At 37.2% G+C, this 19,047-nt stretch overlaps 1 protein-coding gene across 1 annotated transcript in view; it reads left to right on the forward strand.

The window, feature by feature from the left end:
* The window catches only part of SLC2A12 (solute carrier family 2 member 12), a 67,235-nt gene that overhangs the window by 24,890 nt on the left and 23,298 nt on the right, over nucleotides 1-19,047 (forward strand). Inside the window, 2 exon segments of the mRNA XM_020987102.1 lie at nucleotides 1,085-2,029; nucleotides 2,032-2,430. Coding sequence (XP_020842761.1) covers nucleotides 1,085-2,029; nucleotides 2,032-2,430 — 1,344 coding nt within the window.

Here is a 19,047-nt window from a genome sequence, read left to right on the forward strand (position 1 = left end):
TCAGATTTTCCTGACTCCAGGCCTGGCACTCTATGCACTGTGCCACCTAGAGTCAGAGGACCTGCAGTAAAGTCCTGCTTCTGATACATACTCTCTAAGTGATTGTACACAAATCACCTAACCTAACTGAGCTTCAGTTTCCTCATCTGTAAAATGAGGGGGTTAGGACAAATAGCCTTTGGGATCTCCATGCCTTTTGCTTTCTTCTATGCCTGTAATGACACCCCTGCTACTCTTTAAAACCTACCTCAAATGCTACTTCTTCTAGCAAGTCCTTGCCTGATCTTCTTAGTCAATAACAACCCCTTCTTAGGTACTTCACATAAAAACCTGTGGGATGCACTTACCATGTAATTATAACTATTTGGGTTGGTGTCCATACCATCCTATTAAATGTAAGCTTCTTGAAGACAAGGACCAAGTCTTAGCTAACCTTGGTATTATCCCTGTTTCCTGCCACGATAGTCCGCACAGAGTAAGTGATTAATTTGTCGTTCATACCATTGTTACATCAAAAAGGTTGAAAACTATGTTAAGAACTAGGTAGCGACTTCCTAGGTGATCTTAACTCAGGATTTCTTCTTTTCCAGGCTACTAGGAAAGGAGAAGCCAAGGCCCTTCTTTGGGACCCAATGCATAGGAAGCTGTCTTCAATCCTATTCCTGTCCAAAAGTTCTCCTCTTGGGAGCTGGATTAGGATAGGATGAGCTAGGTTAACAGAATAGTTGACTGCTTCCTAATCCCTAACCAAATTCTGCCCCTATATAGAGTCTTCACAGTTGTTTGCTCATAGAGAACATTAATCTGCATAGTCATCTACTTATGATTTAACAAATTTAGGGGAAAAGTTTTCCCTACACTCTCCCTCCCCACTCCCCCCCAAAAAAAGTGGGGGAAGGAAGTCTTTGTTTCTATAGCCAATGACCTCTGCTTTTCCTACAATGATGCTGAGTTTGGTATTTGGTCTTTTCATCCTAGCTCAGTGGTATAAAATCATTTGCCCAAGGTTATGTCCCAGTTCATACATAGAATGTTAAAATAATAATTTGGGACTGACATCTCTGTTTTTTCTCTTTGTTTGTAGGATGTGGAATGTTTACTTTCCTCACATCTGTCACTGCCGCTGTCAGTGGACTCCTGGTGGGTTATGAACTTGGGCTCATCTCTGGGGCCCTTCTGCAATTAAGCGGCTTATTAGCCTTGTCTTGCCGACAGCAGGAAATGGTTGTGAGTTCTCTACTCATTGGGGCCTTCCTGGCATCTCTCACAGGAGGATTCCTGATAGACAGATATGGGAGAAGAATTGCTATCATTTTGTCATCCTGCTTACTTGGGTTGGGCAGCTTGGTTCTGATCCTGAGTTTCTCCTATCCAGTTCTTATTGTAGGACGAATTACCATAGGAGTTTCCATATCCCTGTCTTCCATTGCCACCTGTGTCTATATCGCAGAGATTGCTCCACAGCACAGAAGAGGACTTCTTGTATCATTGAATGAACTTATGATTGTAATTGGCATTCTCCTTGCCTATATTTCAAATTACGCATTTGCCAATGTTTTCCATGGTTGGAGGTACATGTTTGGTCTTGTTATTCCACTGGGAGTTTTGCAGGCCATTGCAATGTACTTTCTTCCACCCAGCCCTCGATTCTTAGTGATGAAAGGGTATGATGAAGCTGCTAGCAAAGTTCTAGGAAGATTAAGAGTCATCTCAGATACTACTGAAGAACTTACTGCAATAAAATCTTCCTTGAAAGATGAACACCAATACAGTTTCTGGGATCTTTTTCGGTCAAAGGACAACATGAGGACCAGAATACTAATAGGCCTCACATTGGTTTTTTTTGTGCAAATCACAGGACAACCAAACATTTTATTTTATGCATCAACTGTCTTAAAATCTGTTGGGTTTCAGAGCAATGAAGCAGCCAGCCTTGCCTCCACTGGAGTTGGAGTTGTCAAAGTAATCAGCACTATTCCAGCTACCCTTTTTGTGGACCAGGTTGGGAGCAAGACTTTTCTGTGCCTTGGCACTCAGTGATGGCAGCCTCCTTGGTCACTATGGGTCTTTTGAATCTTAAGATCCATATCAATTCTACCAGTATCTGCAGAAGTCATAATCCTATCAACCACTCCCTAGAAGACTTGACTTTTTATGAACAAGGAAAGTTGCCAGTTAGCAACAATAGTCTCAAAGAACTGCTCATGGGGATTACTCCAAACAGCAAGAGCTCACTAATGTCCATCAGAAGTGACAGTGAAAGGCAAGGGGAGCTGACCTGGGCATCTGTGCCAAGTGTTGGAACCTCTAGACCAAGCCCAACACAGCATCAGGAAATGGGCCCAGACGAAGTCCCAGAGTATTTGAAATGGCTCTCCTTGGTCAGCTTACTTTTTTATGTTGCTGCTTTTTCCATAGGTCTTGGACCAAGTAAGTATTTCATCCTCCTGTGCTCCCTAACCCAACTCTTTTTATGTTTAAATGGTAACCTATTGTTTATAGATAGTCAAATTGTTCTCTTATAGTTCACTATAAACATGACTTCTGGGAACAAAAAATTAGTTAACATATCTGTGCAATCTTGCTGATATAGCCATACAGATATAGTAGACATCCACAATTGATCACTGTTGTCCAATACACAGATGGTGGAGTAGAGAGAGCATTACATTTGGTGTCAAGACATCATATTTTTGCCTACAAGTTCTGTCGTTTATGGATTGACCTTGAGCAAGTCACCAAAACTTTTTGGTCCTGTTTCCTTCATCTGTAATACTTTGTCCTCCCTACCACTTCTATCTTTTGAAGATAGAGTGAGATAAAATGAATGAAAGTATTGTGTAATGGCAAAGGGTAATAGAAACATAAGCTATTATTATTCCAAGTTTTGTGAAGAAATACTACACTGGTCTATAGCTGTCAAAGTCATATTCATTCTTGACTCACTCATGTGAGCTAGTTGGACCAATGATTTTAAAATCTTGCTATCTTATAGCCCATCAGTCATAATGATCAACTTAGCAAATCACTTCAACAAATATTTGCCACATTGCTCTGTACGCAAGGCACTGTTCTAAGTGCTGGGGATATAAAAACAAAATGAAGTGGTCCCTATTCACTACTGATGGGATAAAAAATATACACAAATAAGTAAATACAAAGTCATAAAATATAAGTCTAAAGCAGTAAGGAGAGAATGTTAATAAGTTGGAAGAAGTGGCACAGGACAAGGCTTTGAGTAAGGTGGCACCTGAGTTGTGCTTTGAAGGAAAGTAGAGATTCTAACAAGTTGGAGGTAAGGAGAGAATGCATTCCAGACCTGGGGAATTACTAGTACAAAGACATGGAGGTGGGAAATAGAATGTTATTTATGGGTAACATCGAGCAGAACAATTTGCTTAGCATATACAGTGTGTACATAGCATGAAATAAAAGTGGAAGGTAATTGGGAAAAAAATTATGCAAGGTTTTATGTGCCAAACAGAAGAGTTAATATTTTTTTTCCTACAGGTGATAGTGAGCTTTTGAAAATTTTCAAATGAGTGAGTGAAGCCATGATATGATTTGTGTTTTAGGAATAATATTAATTTGACAGCTGTAGAGAGAATGGATTGGAGAAGAGAAGATTGGAGGCATAGAGACTGATAAGGAGACAAGAAGTAATGAAAGCCTAAACTAGAAGAGATATTTAAGATAGACCTTTGATCTCTTCTCCTTGCAACTTCTCCAGAAGATTGCAACCTCACTCATCTTCCCTATCTCTTCAATCTTCAACCTCTTCCCACTTCCTTCAAACATGCCCAGTCTCCCCCGAACTTTAAAAATCCTTCACTAGATCTTACCATCCACTCAACCCATCAACTTATGTTTCTCCTCTTTCTCAGCAAACACCTAGAAAATGCTGTTCACACTTACTTTCTTCCCTCAACTCAGTGCAATTTGGCTTCTCACTTGACTGAAGTTGCTTTTTTCAAAGTTTTCAAAGTTTCTTCAAAGATCTCCTAATTGCTAAATATGACGGTCTTTTTAAATTCCTTATACTTCTAGACCTTTTTGCTCCATTTGTCCATACTGACCACTATCTCCTAGATATTCTCTCATTTCTGGACTTCTCTAACATGATTTTCTCTCATATCTCCTTTTACCTATCTCTTCCTAGAACTATTCCTTCTCAGTTTCCTTTGCCAGTTCATCATCCAAATCATGTTCTTCAAGACCCTGTCCTAGGCCTTCTCACTCTCCATTCTGCCTCTTGGTGACTTTATTGGCTTCTGTGGGTTTGATTACCTTCTTTATACTGATGACTGCCAGATTCCCCAGTATTTCCCTTGATCTTCATCCTGCACCACCAGTTGCCTATTGGGAATTTAGAACTGGATGTACCAGAGACATCTCAAATTCAACATGTCTAAAACAGAGCCCATCTTTCCCTCATAACTAAATCTCTTCCAACTTCTACCTAAAATGCCACCATTCTTCTAGTCTCCCAGATTCATAACTTAGGTATTATCCTCTATTCCTCATTCTTCCTCAACTGGTATATTCATTCAGTTGTCAAATGTTGTTGTTTCTACCATCACATCTTTCCCATCTAACCCTTTGTCTCTACTCACAAGACCTCAGTTAGTTCAAGTTCTCAACACCCCTTGATTAAATATTGTAACAGCCTCCTAATTGGTTGCCCTACCTCAAATGTCTCTCCATTTTATTCTGTTTCCCATGCTGCTTCCTTAAGCATAGATCTGACCATGTCATCCCCCTACAACTGGAATGGCTTCCAATTATTTCTAATACAGTCTTCCTGCCAAGGCCCCTTCCCCTTTTCCCCTTTCGAATGGACTCTGAATCTCTATCTTTACTCTGTGCTAAAGAAAACCCAGAATCTTCACTCCACTGTTACCCCAAAATCTACTATCCCCTTCCCAATAGTGGTGGGATGCTTCTGTGAGTCTGACACCTTGATATATGCTGTGAACTTCTGGGTTATATCCTTGGCACCTCTGGGCCCTTCTATCTGAACTCTCCTACATGTGTTTTCCCTCCCAATTACTCCGTGACCTCCTTGAGTGCAGGGGCTCTCTACTTTATCTAGTTATATTCCTAGTGCTTAGCATAGTACATGACACAGAGGAAGCATGTAATAAAAGTTTTTCATTCATTCATAGACTCCTCTGTTTAGCTTTCAGAACTCTTCACAACCTTGTGGTATACCTATCTTTCCACTATCATCATGCAGTATCCTTACTCCTCACTCTGCAATAAAGCTAAATTGGTCATCTCTCTGTTATTTACACACAACATTATCTCTTGTCTTTTTCTTTCCACTGATTATCTTCTAAGCTCAGGATGTACTGCTTCACCTCAGCCTCGTAGAATCCCTCTCTTCCTTCAAGATGTAGCTTAAGCGCACTGTCTCTGAGGTCAGGAGGACCTGTGTTCAAATCTGACCTCAGACACTTACTAGCTGTGTGACTTTGGGCAAGTCACTTAACCCTGATTGTCTTTAAAAAAAAAAGATATAGATTAAGCACTACTTTCTATATGAAGCCTTTTCTGATCCCCTCAACTGCTAATGCCTTTTCTCTCAATTTACCTTGCATTTAATTACTTTGTATTTATTCTGGATATTCTTATATTTGTATTTGTTGATGCCACGATTAGGATCTATGCCCCTTGTGAATGGGTATTGTTTTATTTATTGTATTGGCATCCCTCACCTCTATCACAGTAGGCAGCACATAGAAGGTGCTTAATAAATGCTTACAGTTTGGTTGAGTGCAAAGAAGAGGATGGATATGTGAAATAATGTGAAGCTAGGATAAACAAGACTTGACAACTTAGTGTATGTGAGAGTAGATGGAGAAAGAAGAGTCAAGGATGATTCCAGAGTTGGATAACGGCTAAAATATTGGTGTCATAGACAGAAATTTAGAAAATGAAATTGGGCAAAAATGTAACAAGTTCTGTTTTGAACATGTTGAATTTGAAATGCCAATGATGTATCTAGGTAGAAATATATGGCAGGCATTTGGTAATATTCCAATGGAGTTTAAGGGAGGAAAAAAGATTAAGGTTGGATATATAGTTTTAATAGTCATCTGCATAGAAATGATAAGTGAACTCATGGGAACTAATGAAATCATCAAGGAGGAGATTATAGGGAAAGAAAAGAAGAAGGCCCAGGAAAGAGCCTTGGGGGATATTGATTAGCTAGGCAAAGAAACTGAGGAGGAGTCAGATAGGTAGAAGGAAAGGGAGAGAGAAAGAGAGAGAGAGAGAGAGAGAGAGAGAGAGAGAGAGAGGAGAGAGAGAGAGAGAGAGAGAGAGAGAGAGAGAGAGAGAAATATCACAGAAGCTAAGGTAGGAGAATGTACAGGAATAAGGAATACATACAGATCAAGAAAGATGAGGACTGAGAAAAGGCCATTGGAATGAACAGCTAAGAGATTGTTGGCAACCTTGGAGAGAGCAGTTTTAGGCAAGTTCTAGGTTCAGAAACCAGGGATTGGAAGTGAGTGGGGTGAGGAAATGGAGGTCTTTAGAGAGAGACCCTTTCTAGAACCTTGGCTATGAAAAGGAGAGGAGATATAGGGTGATAACTTGAGGGAATAGTAGGGTTAAGTGAGATTTTTTTTAGGAGAAGGGAGACTGAGGAAGAATTTTAGGAAATGGGAAAGGAACCCATATAAAATGAAAGACAGAAGGTGAGAGAAGAGTTACAGTTGAGGGATCAAGCTTCTTAAGGAGATGAGAGGGGTTGAAATTAAGATGGCAAGTTTATGAGGTGGCTTTGGCAAGGGAGAAGGGCTACCTCTTTATCAGAGACTAGAGTAAAGGAAGAGACAGGGGAGAAGGGGAATGATGATTAAGAGGTTTTTGAAGTGTAGAGTAGAAGAAAAGAGTTTGAGATCAATAGCCTGTTTTTTAAAGTAAAGTGTGAGGTGAGGTTCCTTTACTGAGAGGGAGGATAGAAGAAGGAGAGTATTATAGGACGTCTGAGAACAGAGGAGAAGGTTTGGTATAATATCTATTAAAAGTGTGATAGGAGCAATAAGGGAAAAATAAAAAGATTATTGTACACCAGTGATGGTCCAGTTGAGGTAAGAGAACATAAATTGAGGTGAAGTCATTTGGCATGGATGAATAGCTTTATCCCTAGAGTAGGGATAAAGAGGGCATGAATATAACCCAGGGTTGGAGTTTGGCAAGGTATGATGGAGGACAGGACAAGGTCAAAGGACTCAAAGATAGTTATGATTGCATAAGTCAACTGTAGGATCCAGGCTGAAATGAGAGAAGGGAAGCCAGAGCAGAGATGAAGAACAGAGAACAGCATGCAGAACAAGGGTGGACAGAGAAGAGATTTAGGTGATATTGAAGTTGGGATCAGATTTTTGGAGCTTTAGTGGATCTTAGATTTAGAGCTAGAATGAATGTTAGAGGTTATTTAAGAGTCTAAAGAGATCTCAAAGGCCATCTAGTCCAACTCATATATGAAAGGAATGCCCAGTATAATATACATGGCTCAATCTTCTCTTCAAGTCAAGTCAACAAGCATCTATTAAGCACCTACCATATGCCAAGTGACATGTTAAGCCTTCACTTATATAGTAAAGAAACTGAGACCCTAAGAGTTTAAGTTACTTACCCAACGTCATCCAGTGAATGAGTAGCAGGGCTAGGATCAGGTTGTTTGACTCCATAGCCAGCACCCTTTCATTGTGTTATACTCTCTATTTCTGGAACACCTAAATGAAGCAATTATAAGTCAAGGGCGTGACCTTCCCTAAGTGTGGTTGAGGTATAATAAATTCAGAGGTTATGAGAGCTGAGGAGTTTGATGATCCTGAGAAGCCAGGGTCATTCAAGGGGGTAAGGACACGTAGGTTGAAGTCCCCAATCATGAGGGGAAAGGGTTGAGGCTGAGAAGAAGACCAAGTCAGGCATATTATAGTAGGGATTCCTTTCATATATGAGTTGGATAAGATGGCCTCTGAGGTCTCTGTGAGTAAGAATGACTTGAACTGAGTGATAGAGATGGAGTGAACCTTGAAGAAAGAGGACTTCTTGAGTGATGCTTGGCTGCCGTCATTCATTCTCGAAGAGGACCAAAAATGACTGTGGCTGATCAGATCAATATGAGCTCAGAAGGCTCTACCACAGGATGCTGGCAAATGGACAGTCTAGCAGAGCCATCAAAGAGTGACTGATATGCCACCTAGGAGTGCCGTGATATGCTGCTTCAGTGGGCAACAAAGAGCATTCCCTACTAGAAAAAGGTGTTAGGGATGTTTTATCGTCTTGGGGAGGTGAGGAGAGAGAGCCAAGTATATAGGCATGTAAGAGATGAGAAGAGGTGAAGAGTTGTGGGATAAAAGGGACATCTTAGTAACTCCATTCACTTGGAAAGAAGAAAAGCACATTTTTGTTTATTTGTTTAAGTTGTTGATCTCTCCTGATAAGCAGGGAAGTGGGGTGGAGCACAATTTAATGTGACAGGACACAAAGAGGTCTTAAAAGTCTGTCTGACCTGCCCAGCTTCCCAGTGATATACACTTTACTTATGTAAACAACCTGGGGACAAGAGGAAGGACAAGTAAGAAGTAGAGAGGGGAAGGCAATGAAATATTTCTTTAAAGTTCGTTTTGCCTACAGGTGTAACCTCAGGAGGCACACAGTTCATTTCCATTAGGTTCCCTGGGGGTTAGGCATCATGTTACTCAGTTCAGCACAATGCAAACAACTTAAAAGCCACTGGCAGCAGCTGCAGTGTCAGCTTATTTCACAGGAGCCAGGCTAAAGGTTTAAGCATTTCTTTCAAATGTACATAAACCCTTGGTATTTGGCTCACTAGAATAGGGGGTTCATTTCATTTCTCTGAGTGTTAACCTCACCCAGAAATCCTGACTACTCTCTGTCCTAATAATTGACATTCGTACAGGTTTGGGGAATTTATAAAGTGCTTTTCATATATTATATATTATTTACTATTTTATTGTATTTTAGATAATATCAGGTAAACTTTGCCTCTCCCCTAAAGCTGGTACAGTCCTCTGTGTAGTATGCTGAAAAGAGCATTGGAGCTAGAGTCTGATGGCAAGCCACTTAATTTCTCTAGGCCTCAGATGCCTTATGAGGAGTTTGACCTAGATGACTTCAAACATACTTTCTACCTTCAAAGATATAGCTCATAAAAAAAAAAAGCTGTGATTTTGTTAGCATAGGAGCTACCTAACCCACTGCAATTTATAGTCAAGGCCTAAAGCACTAGGCCTGAAGTCATGAAAACCCAAGTTCAAATATGGTCTCAAACACTAAACTGTATGACCCTGGGCAAGTCACTTAACCCCTGCGCTCCTCAGCGTACCTGAAGCTCTGTGATTCTATGAATCTGTAAACCGCCACATTCATTAGGAAAAAAAAAATTAAGGAAAAGCAGAGTGGGTCCAAATAGATTCTTCTCTAGATAATGGCAACCATTGATTTGAATGAGTCTGGTACTTATTAATCAGGCTTTCTCCTCAATCCTATCCCTCTCCCTTCAAGATCATAGAATTAAAGATGGAAGAGGCTATCTAATCTTCACTGCCCCCCTCATTTTACAGATGAAGAAAATGAGGCCCAGGGAGATGACATGTCTTGCCATTGATAGAATATAAGCTCCTTGAGGGAAGGCATGGGTTTTGTTTGTTTGATTTGTTATTGTATCTCTAGTACCTTGCACATAGCAGATCCTAAATAGATGCTTATTAGGTTGGGTTATTGGATTGTGAGACAAGTGGCTGAGACAGAATTTGAACGCAGGTTTCAGTTCTAAATCCAGTCAGTGTTCTAAGCAAGCCAGAGTGTTTAACAGTTACCAAAAAGCAGTTTTCTGAAAACATGTCTGGCCGTGATTTAGGGAAACTGGTTAGCTTCTTCACTAAGTGAGATGACTTGAGTAGCTTGTTCTGCCTTGGGTTAATGAAATGGGAATGGCACTCTAATTTGTACTTTCTTTTCCCAACTGTTAACACATCACAGGGGCAATGAATGAGTGCTGTCTCACACCTGGGCCACACGTGATGATGAATAAGGACAGCAAATCCCCCTGTTGGAAAAGCTTCACGTGGCATGCCATGGGATCTACATGCCATATATTTGGTTATATTGGCAACTTATGAGTTTGGGGGGGTTGGGACTAAGTGCTTTTTATTTATCACTCCCTCTTAAACTGATTTGTGGAAATAACAAATGTCACTGAGTTCCAGGTGTACATGAAGAAAAGAGTAGATCATTGTTCATTGAATTGCAAAGTAGAAGAGACCCTCTCAGCTTTAATTCAGCATCCTTCATAGACAACACCAGGATATCTATCAGAGACCATACAATACAATATGAGGGGCAATTTCCCTGAATTTGTAGCCCCATGAAGGGGAAGGGTTAGCACAATTAATATTCTTCTAATGCATAGAGTTACTTATGTATTGTTGGTAACCTAATTACCACTGAGGACTATGGCAGCTCCTTTTATGTATTCATTTGTCAGTCTCTATCCTAAGCCTAGTAAACATCAACAAAAACAAACCAAAGCAAAAAACCCAAGTGTACTGTTATAAACAGCCATTTATTTTAAATATATATTTAAAATATTGTAAAATACAGTAATTTTGGCCAAAATAGCCTCTTTGCTTCTACATCATTCAACATTTTTTACTTCCTTGTGATTTATTTTTTTTTTTTTTAAATTGCAGCCATTATTGAGAGGCACTAGGGTGTAGTAGTTGAGAGTACTAGATTTGGCATCAGGAAAACCTACGTTCAGATCCCTCTTCTGACGATTAAGAGCTGAGTGACCCTAGGCCAATCACTTGACCTCCCATAATATAAGATTATAACTCAAAAGATGAGATCTTGGTTTGCATTGGTGATAAATCACAAGTTCTTGACTGTGGTTCTATTTTCCTGTTTATTCCTCTTTTCACCATCTTATACAAGTTTTCCCATATTCTCCATTATTTCTTAAACTAGAATATTCTAATTTCTTCTTATAATATTGTTTATTCAACCGTCCCCCAATCAAGAGGCACCCGTTTTGTTTCCAGGTTTTTGCTACTATTAAAAAAAAGCACACACACACACAAAGCACCAACCTTTTAAAAATTATTTCTAATAACTAGTACTGAGTTTTTAAAAATGTTTTGGATATATATTGAAACTTTTTTTTTCACTGACTTCCTGGGGTGAAGGGAGGGCAAAGGTACGTTACCAGTGGTGAGATTGTTAGGTCAAAGCATATAAACAATTTAGTAACTTTTCTTGCATAATTCCAAATTGTTTTCCAGAGTAGCTGTACCAATTCATAGCTCCACCAACTTTGTTTTAGTTTGCTTGACCACCTTCAACTCCAGCATTGACTATTTCATTATTTTCTGATCAGTGCCAATTTGATGGAAGGGAGGTGAAACCTTAGAGTAGTTTTAATGTGCATTTCTCATATTTCATGATTAATGATTTGAAGCATTTTCTCTTATGGTTACTGATAGTTTATATTTCTTTCTTTGAAAATTGTCCATGTCCTTTCTTTGATGTATTCATATTTGCCATTTCTTATTATGTGATATTACATTATGTTCTCATAGCACAATTTGTTCTGTCATTCGTCAATTGTGGGATACATGGGCTGTTTCTAGTTGCTTGTCTCATTTTTTATTTATTTTTTTTTGCTATGACCAACAGAGCTGTATACCAGCACCTTTAATCTATTAAAGAACTCTTATCAATTATAACTTGAGCACTGGAATGCTTTCCCTTTATGGGAATTAGATAGATAAATAGATCATATATTAAGCTTTTTACTCTATGCCAGGCACTCTGCTAAGCAAAGTTAAAAAAATCAGAATTTACAAAACAAATTAGAACATTATTATTAACATTACAAAGGAAGAATTTGCTCCACAAAATACTTTAGAATTCCTTTAAATAGTGAGTTTTCCTAACATTTGAAATAAGAATTGATTTATAAAAATATAGTTTAGTACTGTAGGATTTTAGAGCAGGAAAGAATTGTAGAATTGTCTTGTCCAGCCTTGCATATAATAGAGCACAGTCTCTCAGAGATGAAAGGAACCTTTGAGATTATGTAATACACTCTCAGGATTAAAATTCAGGTCTCCTGAGTCCCAAGGCAATGCTTGTATGCATAAGGATTTAAGAAAAGCAATAACGAAAAGTAATCCTGTATAATAATGTTATTCCCAACTGGATGAGCTCTTACCTAATTAATTTTTCTTTTAGTAATCAAATTAATTTCTTCACCTGTAAAGTATGCACATACATATGTGTGTATATCTATATCTATATCTATATCTATATATCTATATAGATAAATATAGATATAGATATATATAGATATATCTATATCTATATATATATATATATAGAGAGAGAGAGAGAGAGATGCTTCAATCTGTGCTTTGTGTGTGTGTTTGGACATGGGAATTTATTTTGCTTAACTATACATATTTGTAATGGGTTTTGTTCGTCTTGATTTCTTAATAGATGGGGGAGGGAAAGGTGGGAGGATGAGAATTCAGAAGTGAAAATAAAATAAATTTGAATTAAAAAAATAAATTATTAGTGAATAAGGATCACCTCTAGCTTACTTTATGCTCAAAGTAGATTTATTCTGGATCCAATATTAATATAAACTGAACATCCTTAGTGATAAATGGATGGTATTCATTATATATATAGTATTCATATATACATATACATTGGATAAATGGATAGTACTAATGTATATACATATGTGTTTATGTATATACATATATATTCTTCAGTCTGCCTTTTGTGTGTATGTGTATACAAATATGCACACACACTTTGGACACGGCTACTGAAAAAATTTGCTTTGCTTAACTATATATGTATTTGTAAAGCATTTTATTTGTCTCGATTTCTCAATAGGTAGGGGAGGAAAAGGTGGGAGGAAGAGAATTCAGAACTGACAATAAAATAAAATTAATTTTAAAAAATTCCTAATGAACAGGGATAACTTCTAGCTCACTTTATAGAATCTCAGAACCTTTATTCTAGATCAAAGATTAATATAAATTGAACATGATTAGTGACAAATGGATAGTATTCATTATTATAGTATACATATATATATTGGATAGTCATGGGCCCACTTTGAGAATGAAGGACAAACAACAAGACATATATGTATACACATACATAAACACACACATAGACATAGACATACATATATGTGTGTGTATATGTATATGTGTGTACGTGTACATATGTACTTAAATCTGTACTTTGAGTCCACCTTTCTACCTAGAAGTAGATAGTGTGTTTCATCATGTGTTCTCTGGAATTATGGTCATTGAATTGATCAAATTTTCTAAGTCTTTCAAAATTGTTTAACTTTATAATATTGTTGCTACTGTATAAATTGTTCTTTACTTTGTATCAATTCATAAAGTTTTCCCAGGATTCTCTGAAACCATCCCATTCATCATTTCTTATAGTACAATAATATTCCTTCATATTCATATGCCATAACTTGTTCATCCATTCCGCATTTTACAATTCTTCACCACCATGAAAAGAGTGGCTATAAAAATGTTTATACATATGTGTTCTTTTCCTCTTTCTTTGACCTTTTCAGGGTATAGACCTAGTAGTGGTATTGCTGGGTCACAGGATATACATAATTTAATAGCTTTTGGAGCATGGTTACAAATGGCTTTCCAGAGTGGCTGTACTTGTTCACAGCTCTACCAACATTACATTAAAGAACCTGTTTTCCCACAGCCCTTCCAGCATTTGTGATTTTTTCTTTTTTGTCTACTTTGCCAATCTGATGAGTATGAGGTCATACCTCAGAATTGTTTTAGTTTGCCTGTCTCTATTTCACTAGGATTTTATAATGCTTCTCTGACTGTGTCTCCTCCCCTATCTTTCTCTGCCCCTGCCCTTCCCCCCCACACACACACCCAGCCTTTGGGAAAGCTCATCCCTTTTCAGGGTTTCAACTTTTACCTGTACTTTATTATGACTTCCATATCTCTGTTTGCAGGCCTTAGATTCATTGGTAATTTTTGGTCCAAGGAATGACAAATCAATGTCTATCTTAAAAATGTTCTTATTTTTACAGAAAAATGGATTGGTTATAATTACGATATATATAATAGCAATAGTAGCACAAAAAATAATAATAATGATAACAACTAATCTATTCTTCGTAAGGGTTTACTGAAGGTAAAAATGAATGCAAGCAGCATTTTAAAAGCCTGTCACTTTAGTGCGTACTGTGTTGTATGGGACACTAGTCAATTTAACTTCAACAGATATGGTTTCCTCATCTCTAGGTATTTACTCACTCATCTAACAGAAATACTGGGCAAGGAAGCCAGTAGCTATTTCCAAGACTTGATATGTCATTAAAAAAGGGGCGGGGGATTAGCAGGAATAGAAAGATAGCTTTCAGCTTTCATACCCAAGTGAATGAGTGAGCCAGATTTAATTTTTTTTCTTTTTGCTTTAAATAGTACTTTATTTTTTCCCAAAATTACGTATCAAGAAATTTTTTAGCATTCATTTTTATAAGATTTTGAGTCCCAAATTTTTCTCCCTCCCTCCCCTCCCCTCTTCTGAAAGTGGTAGGCAGTTTGATATAGTTTATTCATATGCTATCATGTAAAACATATTTCCATGTTCATCACAGTTGTAAAAGAAGAAACAGATCAAAAGAAAAAAAACATGATAAAGAATTAAGTAAGAGAAAAAATATGCTTCAATCTGCATTCAGAGACCTTCAGTTTCTTATCTGGACATGGATAGCATTTTCCTTTGTAAGTTCTCTGTTACTTGTCTTGGATCATTGTGTTGCTGAGAAAAGCTGAGTCATTCATTGCTGATCATCACATGATGTTGCTGTTACTGTGTAGTGTTTTCCTGGTTGTGCTCATTTCACTTTGCATCAGTTCGTGCAAGTCTTTCCAGGTTTTTCTGAAATCTGCCTGTTCATCATTTCTTATTGTACAACAGCATTCCATTATGTTCATATACCATATCTTGTTCAGCCATTTCCTAATTGATGGGATTCCCCTCAATTTCCAATATTTTGCCACCACAAATAGGGCTGCTAGAAATATTTTTGCACATGTAGGTCTTTCTCCTATTTTTATGATCTCTTTGGGATGTAGACCTAGTAGTGGTATTGCCGGATCAAAGGGTATGCACAGTGTGGTTGCCCTTTGGGCATAGTTTCAAATTGCTCCCCAGAATGGTTGGGTCAGTTCTCAACTCCACCAGTAGTGCATTAGTGTTCCAATTTTCCCACATCCTCTCTAATATTTATCATTTCCATTTTTTGTCATATTAGTCAATTTGATAGGTGTGAGGTGGTATTTCAGAGTTGTTTTAATTTGCAATTCTCCAGTCAAAAGTAATTTACAGCACTTCTTCATATGCCTAAAGATATCTTTGATTTCTTCTTCTGAAAACTGCCTGTTTCATATCCTTTGGCCATTTATCAATTGGGGAATGGCTTGTAATCTCACAAATTTGACTCAGTTCTCTGTATGTTTGAGAAGTGAGGCCTTTATCAGAGATGCTTGCTATAAAAATTGTTTCCCAGATTAAAAAAAAATTAATGTCTACAAACAACTTTTCAAATCAGTGCACTCCAGAGAATTGTATTAATCATCTAAGTGAAATGCATTATCACTTTTTCTGTTGGAATATTGGGATGCTAATGAGGAGGAGTTGATACCAAGAAGGGGAAAGATAAAACCTGAAGGATTCATATACCTCGTAGTTGAGCTATAGGGGGTTTATTGGAAAAAGAAGGGTTTAAGAATCTCAGAGGCTGTTGATCTTGTCTCTGGTAGTTATAATAGATAGCTGAGAAATTCACTTAATGTATCTAGGTCTTTGTTTATTCTATAAAATGAAAATAAGGCTACTTTGCAAAATATGTTAAAAATGTTTTTAAACTGTCATAGGCACTTGATAAAAAAAAGGCTTTTTTTTTTGTTTCTATGCTTTTCTTTCCTTACACTCCCTAACTCAGAGTCCACTATTTCACAGCGTCACTGAACACCTTTAAGCTGGTGATGCTCACACCTGTGTTTCCAAACCCGTGCTCCTACATCAGCTTCAGTTTAAAATCCCCACCTGTCTCTTGGGCATTTCTGATTTGGAGACTTGTTATCACCTCAAATTCAGTACATCCAAATTTGAACATACTATCTCCATCTTCCTCCCCCAAGTTCCTTGTTTTTCTTTTTGCCATCTCTGTTCTCTCATTCACTAGGACAAGAAAACCTGGAATTGTGTTTGATTCATCCCTCTCCTTCTTCCCTATGTTCATTTGATCACAAAGTCCTGTCTACTTTTACTTCAAATTATCTCTTACATCTTTCCTTCATTCTTACAGCCAACACAGGGTAGTAAGGCCAGCCCCTCCCATTTCAATGCCCATGCTTACATTACTGCAATTGCATCCTTCTTAGCTGCCTTCTTGGCTCTAGGCTCTCATTTCTTCGGTCTGACCTATTGCTGCAAGATTAGTCTTTATTCAATACCATTTTTGTCCTGACCCACAATAGCTTAGAAACATTTAATAAATAGTTCATTTATTTTCTATCACATCATGGAATTTCTGAGTGGATGGGACTTTAGGAATCATTCAGGTCAACTCTTTCACTTTTCAAATGAGGAAACTGAGGCCAACAAATGATAAATTACTTGACCAATGTCATATAGCGGTTAGCGGCAAAATGAGGACTCTGCAGCCTAGATTTACATTGTGTGAAAATACATATTAGCTTTAGAAATGGATGTTTTAAAAAATAACTTGATTCTGAAAGCTAACATTTCTCACAGTTCAAGTTCTTAATCTTTATATGAGTCATAGACACTTTTGGCAGTCTGATAAAGTCTATGGACTCTTTCTTAGAATATTTTTTTCATATATAAGATGAAAATGTATAGGATTGGAAAGGAAAACAAAAGTTACTGAAAATAAAGATGTAATTTTTTCCCCCCAGCCAGGCTTATTGACTCCCTGAAATCTATCCATAAGCTCCTTGGTGGGTCTGTACAACCCAGGTTAAGAACCCTTGCTCTAACAATTCTTCATTCTCATGTTCTAGAAACTTTATACATACATATATTTATACACATACACACATTAGATACCTACACATATAATATATGCATTTTATGTATACTGTTCACACAATATATGCACATATTATTTGTAATGCACACACATATACATATTATATATAATGTATATACATATATGATGCGTGATGCATATATAATAGACACATTGTATATAATCCAATGCATATGTAACACACATATAATGTATATACATATAGTACACACATGTCATACAATACACACATATGTGATGAACAACATAATACAACAGACACATTATATATAATACAGACTCACATATAACACACATGATGTATACCATACACTCATGATCTATGTGCACAGCTAATGGTCACACATGTGACACTATCATGTATGCACACAATATAACATACATGTTATATATAACCTGCACATATACGACTCACATTATACACTATGTGCATGTATTCACATAACGCATCATATATAATGTACATGCATATACACAAACGATGTGAGCATGAAGCAGTAAAAACTACATGTGTAAATAAGAGTTGAAATCAATTCTATATTTAAAAAATATTGAGTGACTACAACAACAAAAGCAAAACAATTCATGTTCTCAAGGGCTGACATACCACTGAGGGAAACACCACGTATAAAAATAAGTCCACATGGGATAAATAAATACAAAGTAATTCTACTGGGGGTTGGGAGGAAGAGCCCTAATAATACAGGAGATCAGGAAAGGACTCCTAGAGGAAAAGTCAAAAGACATTTAATATTTTAGGACTGTTTTCATATCAGATTTTTAACATGTAACAAACTCTTATCAACTCGATGTGGTTATTAATTAAATATTGCTTGTGAAACAAGAAAAGCCCTTGACATGAATAAAGTAGGCAGCACTCTCTGTACTGACAGCTAAACTCCAAAATAGATTTAACCCTCCCAATTAAACCTCCTTACATTTGTATTGGCAAATACCAATAGATTTCATTTATGAGGTACAGCGGCAATATTTTTCTTAAACTTTGCGCCATCAGTTGCTTTAAAACCTTGGTAATAGAAGCTAGAACCAGGCTAAACTTTTTTTTAAAGGCTTTTGTAATCTCTGAAGTTAATATACTAAAAATCTTAACTTTGATCTTCCGAGAAGCATTATGGTATAGAGCAGAATTTTTAACTCCACTAATCCAAGTGTTTTCCCATGAAGACTCAGGTTTGAGAGTAAGACAAGATCCCTGGTTTCTAAGCCCATTCTCAAATGGCAAGGCTTTGTTGGTTCATAAAGATGGTTTCTCGTTCCTTAGGCCTTATAATTATAAGTTTTGAGGGGTTTTTTTTAAGGTCCTGAGTTGTTTTATGATTATAGATAAAGTTGGCAAAATAATGCCATGGAAAGAACACAGGTCTTGAAGTCAGAAGACTTCAGGTGAGGTTTGCCTTAGACACTAACTAGATGTTTTAATCCTAGAGTCCTACTTTTGATGCTCTGAGATTCTACACAAATCACTTAAGTTCTCTGAGCCTTAGTTTCCTCATCTGGAAAAATGGATATAATCTTCCTCATTGGCTTTTGTCAGTAAAGAGCTATATAAATGAGAGCTCTTATCATTATCATCATCATCATCATCATCATCATCATCATCATTATTTTCAGGGTGCCATATTTTTGTTATTTTCTCCATAATTACTCATGGGATTCTTTATGTTTTGTTTTTGTTTTTCTTTGAACGATATAATGGATTAGAAGGCCAATCTCATAGTCAGGAAGACATGGATTCTAGCTTTAGATCTGATGCATGTTGACTGTTTGACAGTGATAAAATTACTTAACATGTCAATAAATCGAGGCAACTCTCTAAACCAATAAATTATAGATCCCTGCATTGGTGG

This window comes from Phascolarctos cinereus, unplaced genomic scaffold, assembly GCF_003287225.1.
Source record: "Phascolarctos cinereus isolate Bilbo 61053 unplaced genomic scaffold, phaCin_HiC Scaffold_5;HRSCAF=322, whole genome shotgun sequence".
NCBI classification, from domain to species: Eukaryota; Metazoa; Chordata; class Mammalia; order Diprotodontia; family Phascolarctidae; genus Phascolarctos; species Phascolarctos cinereus.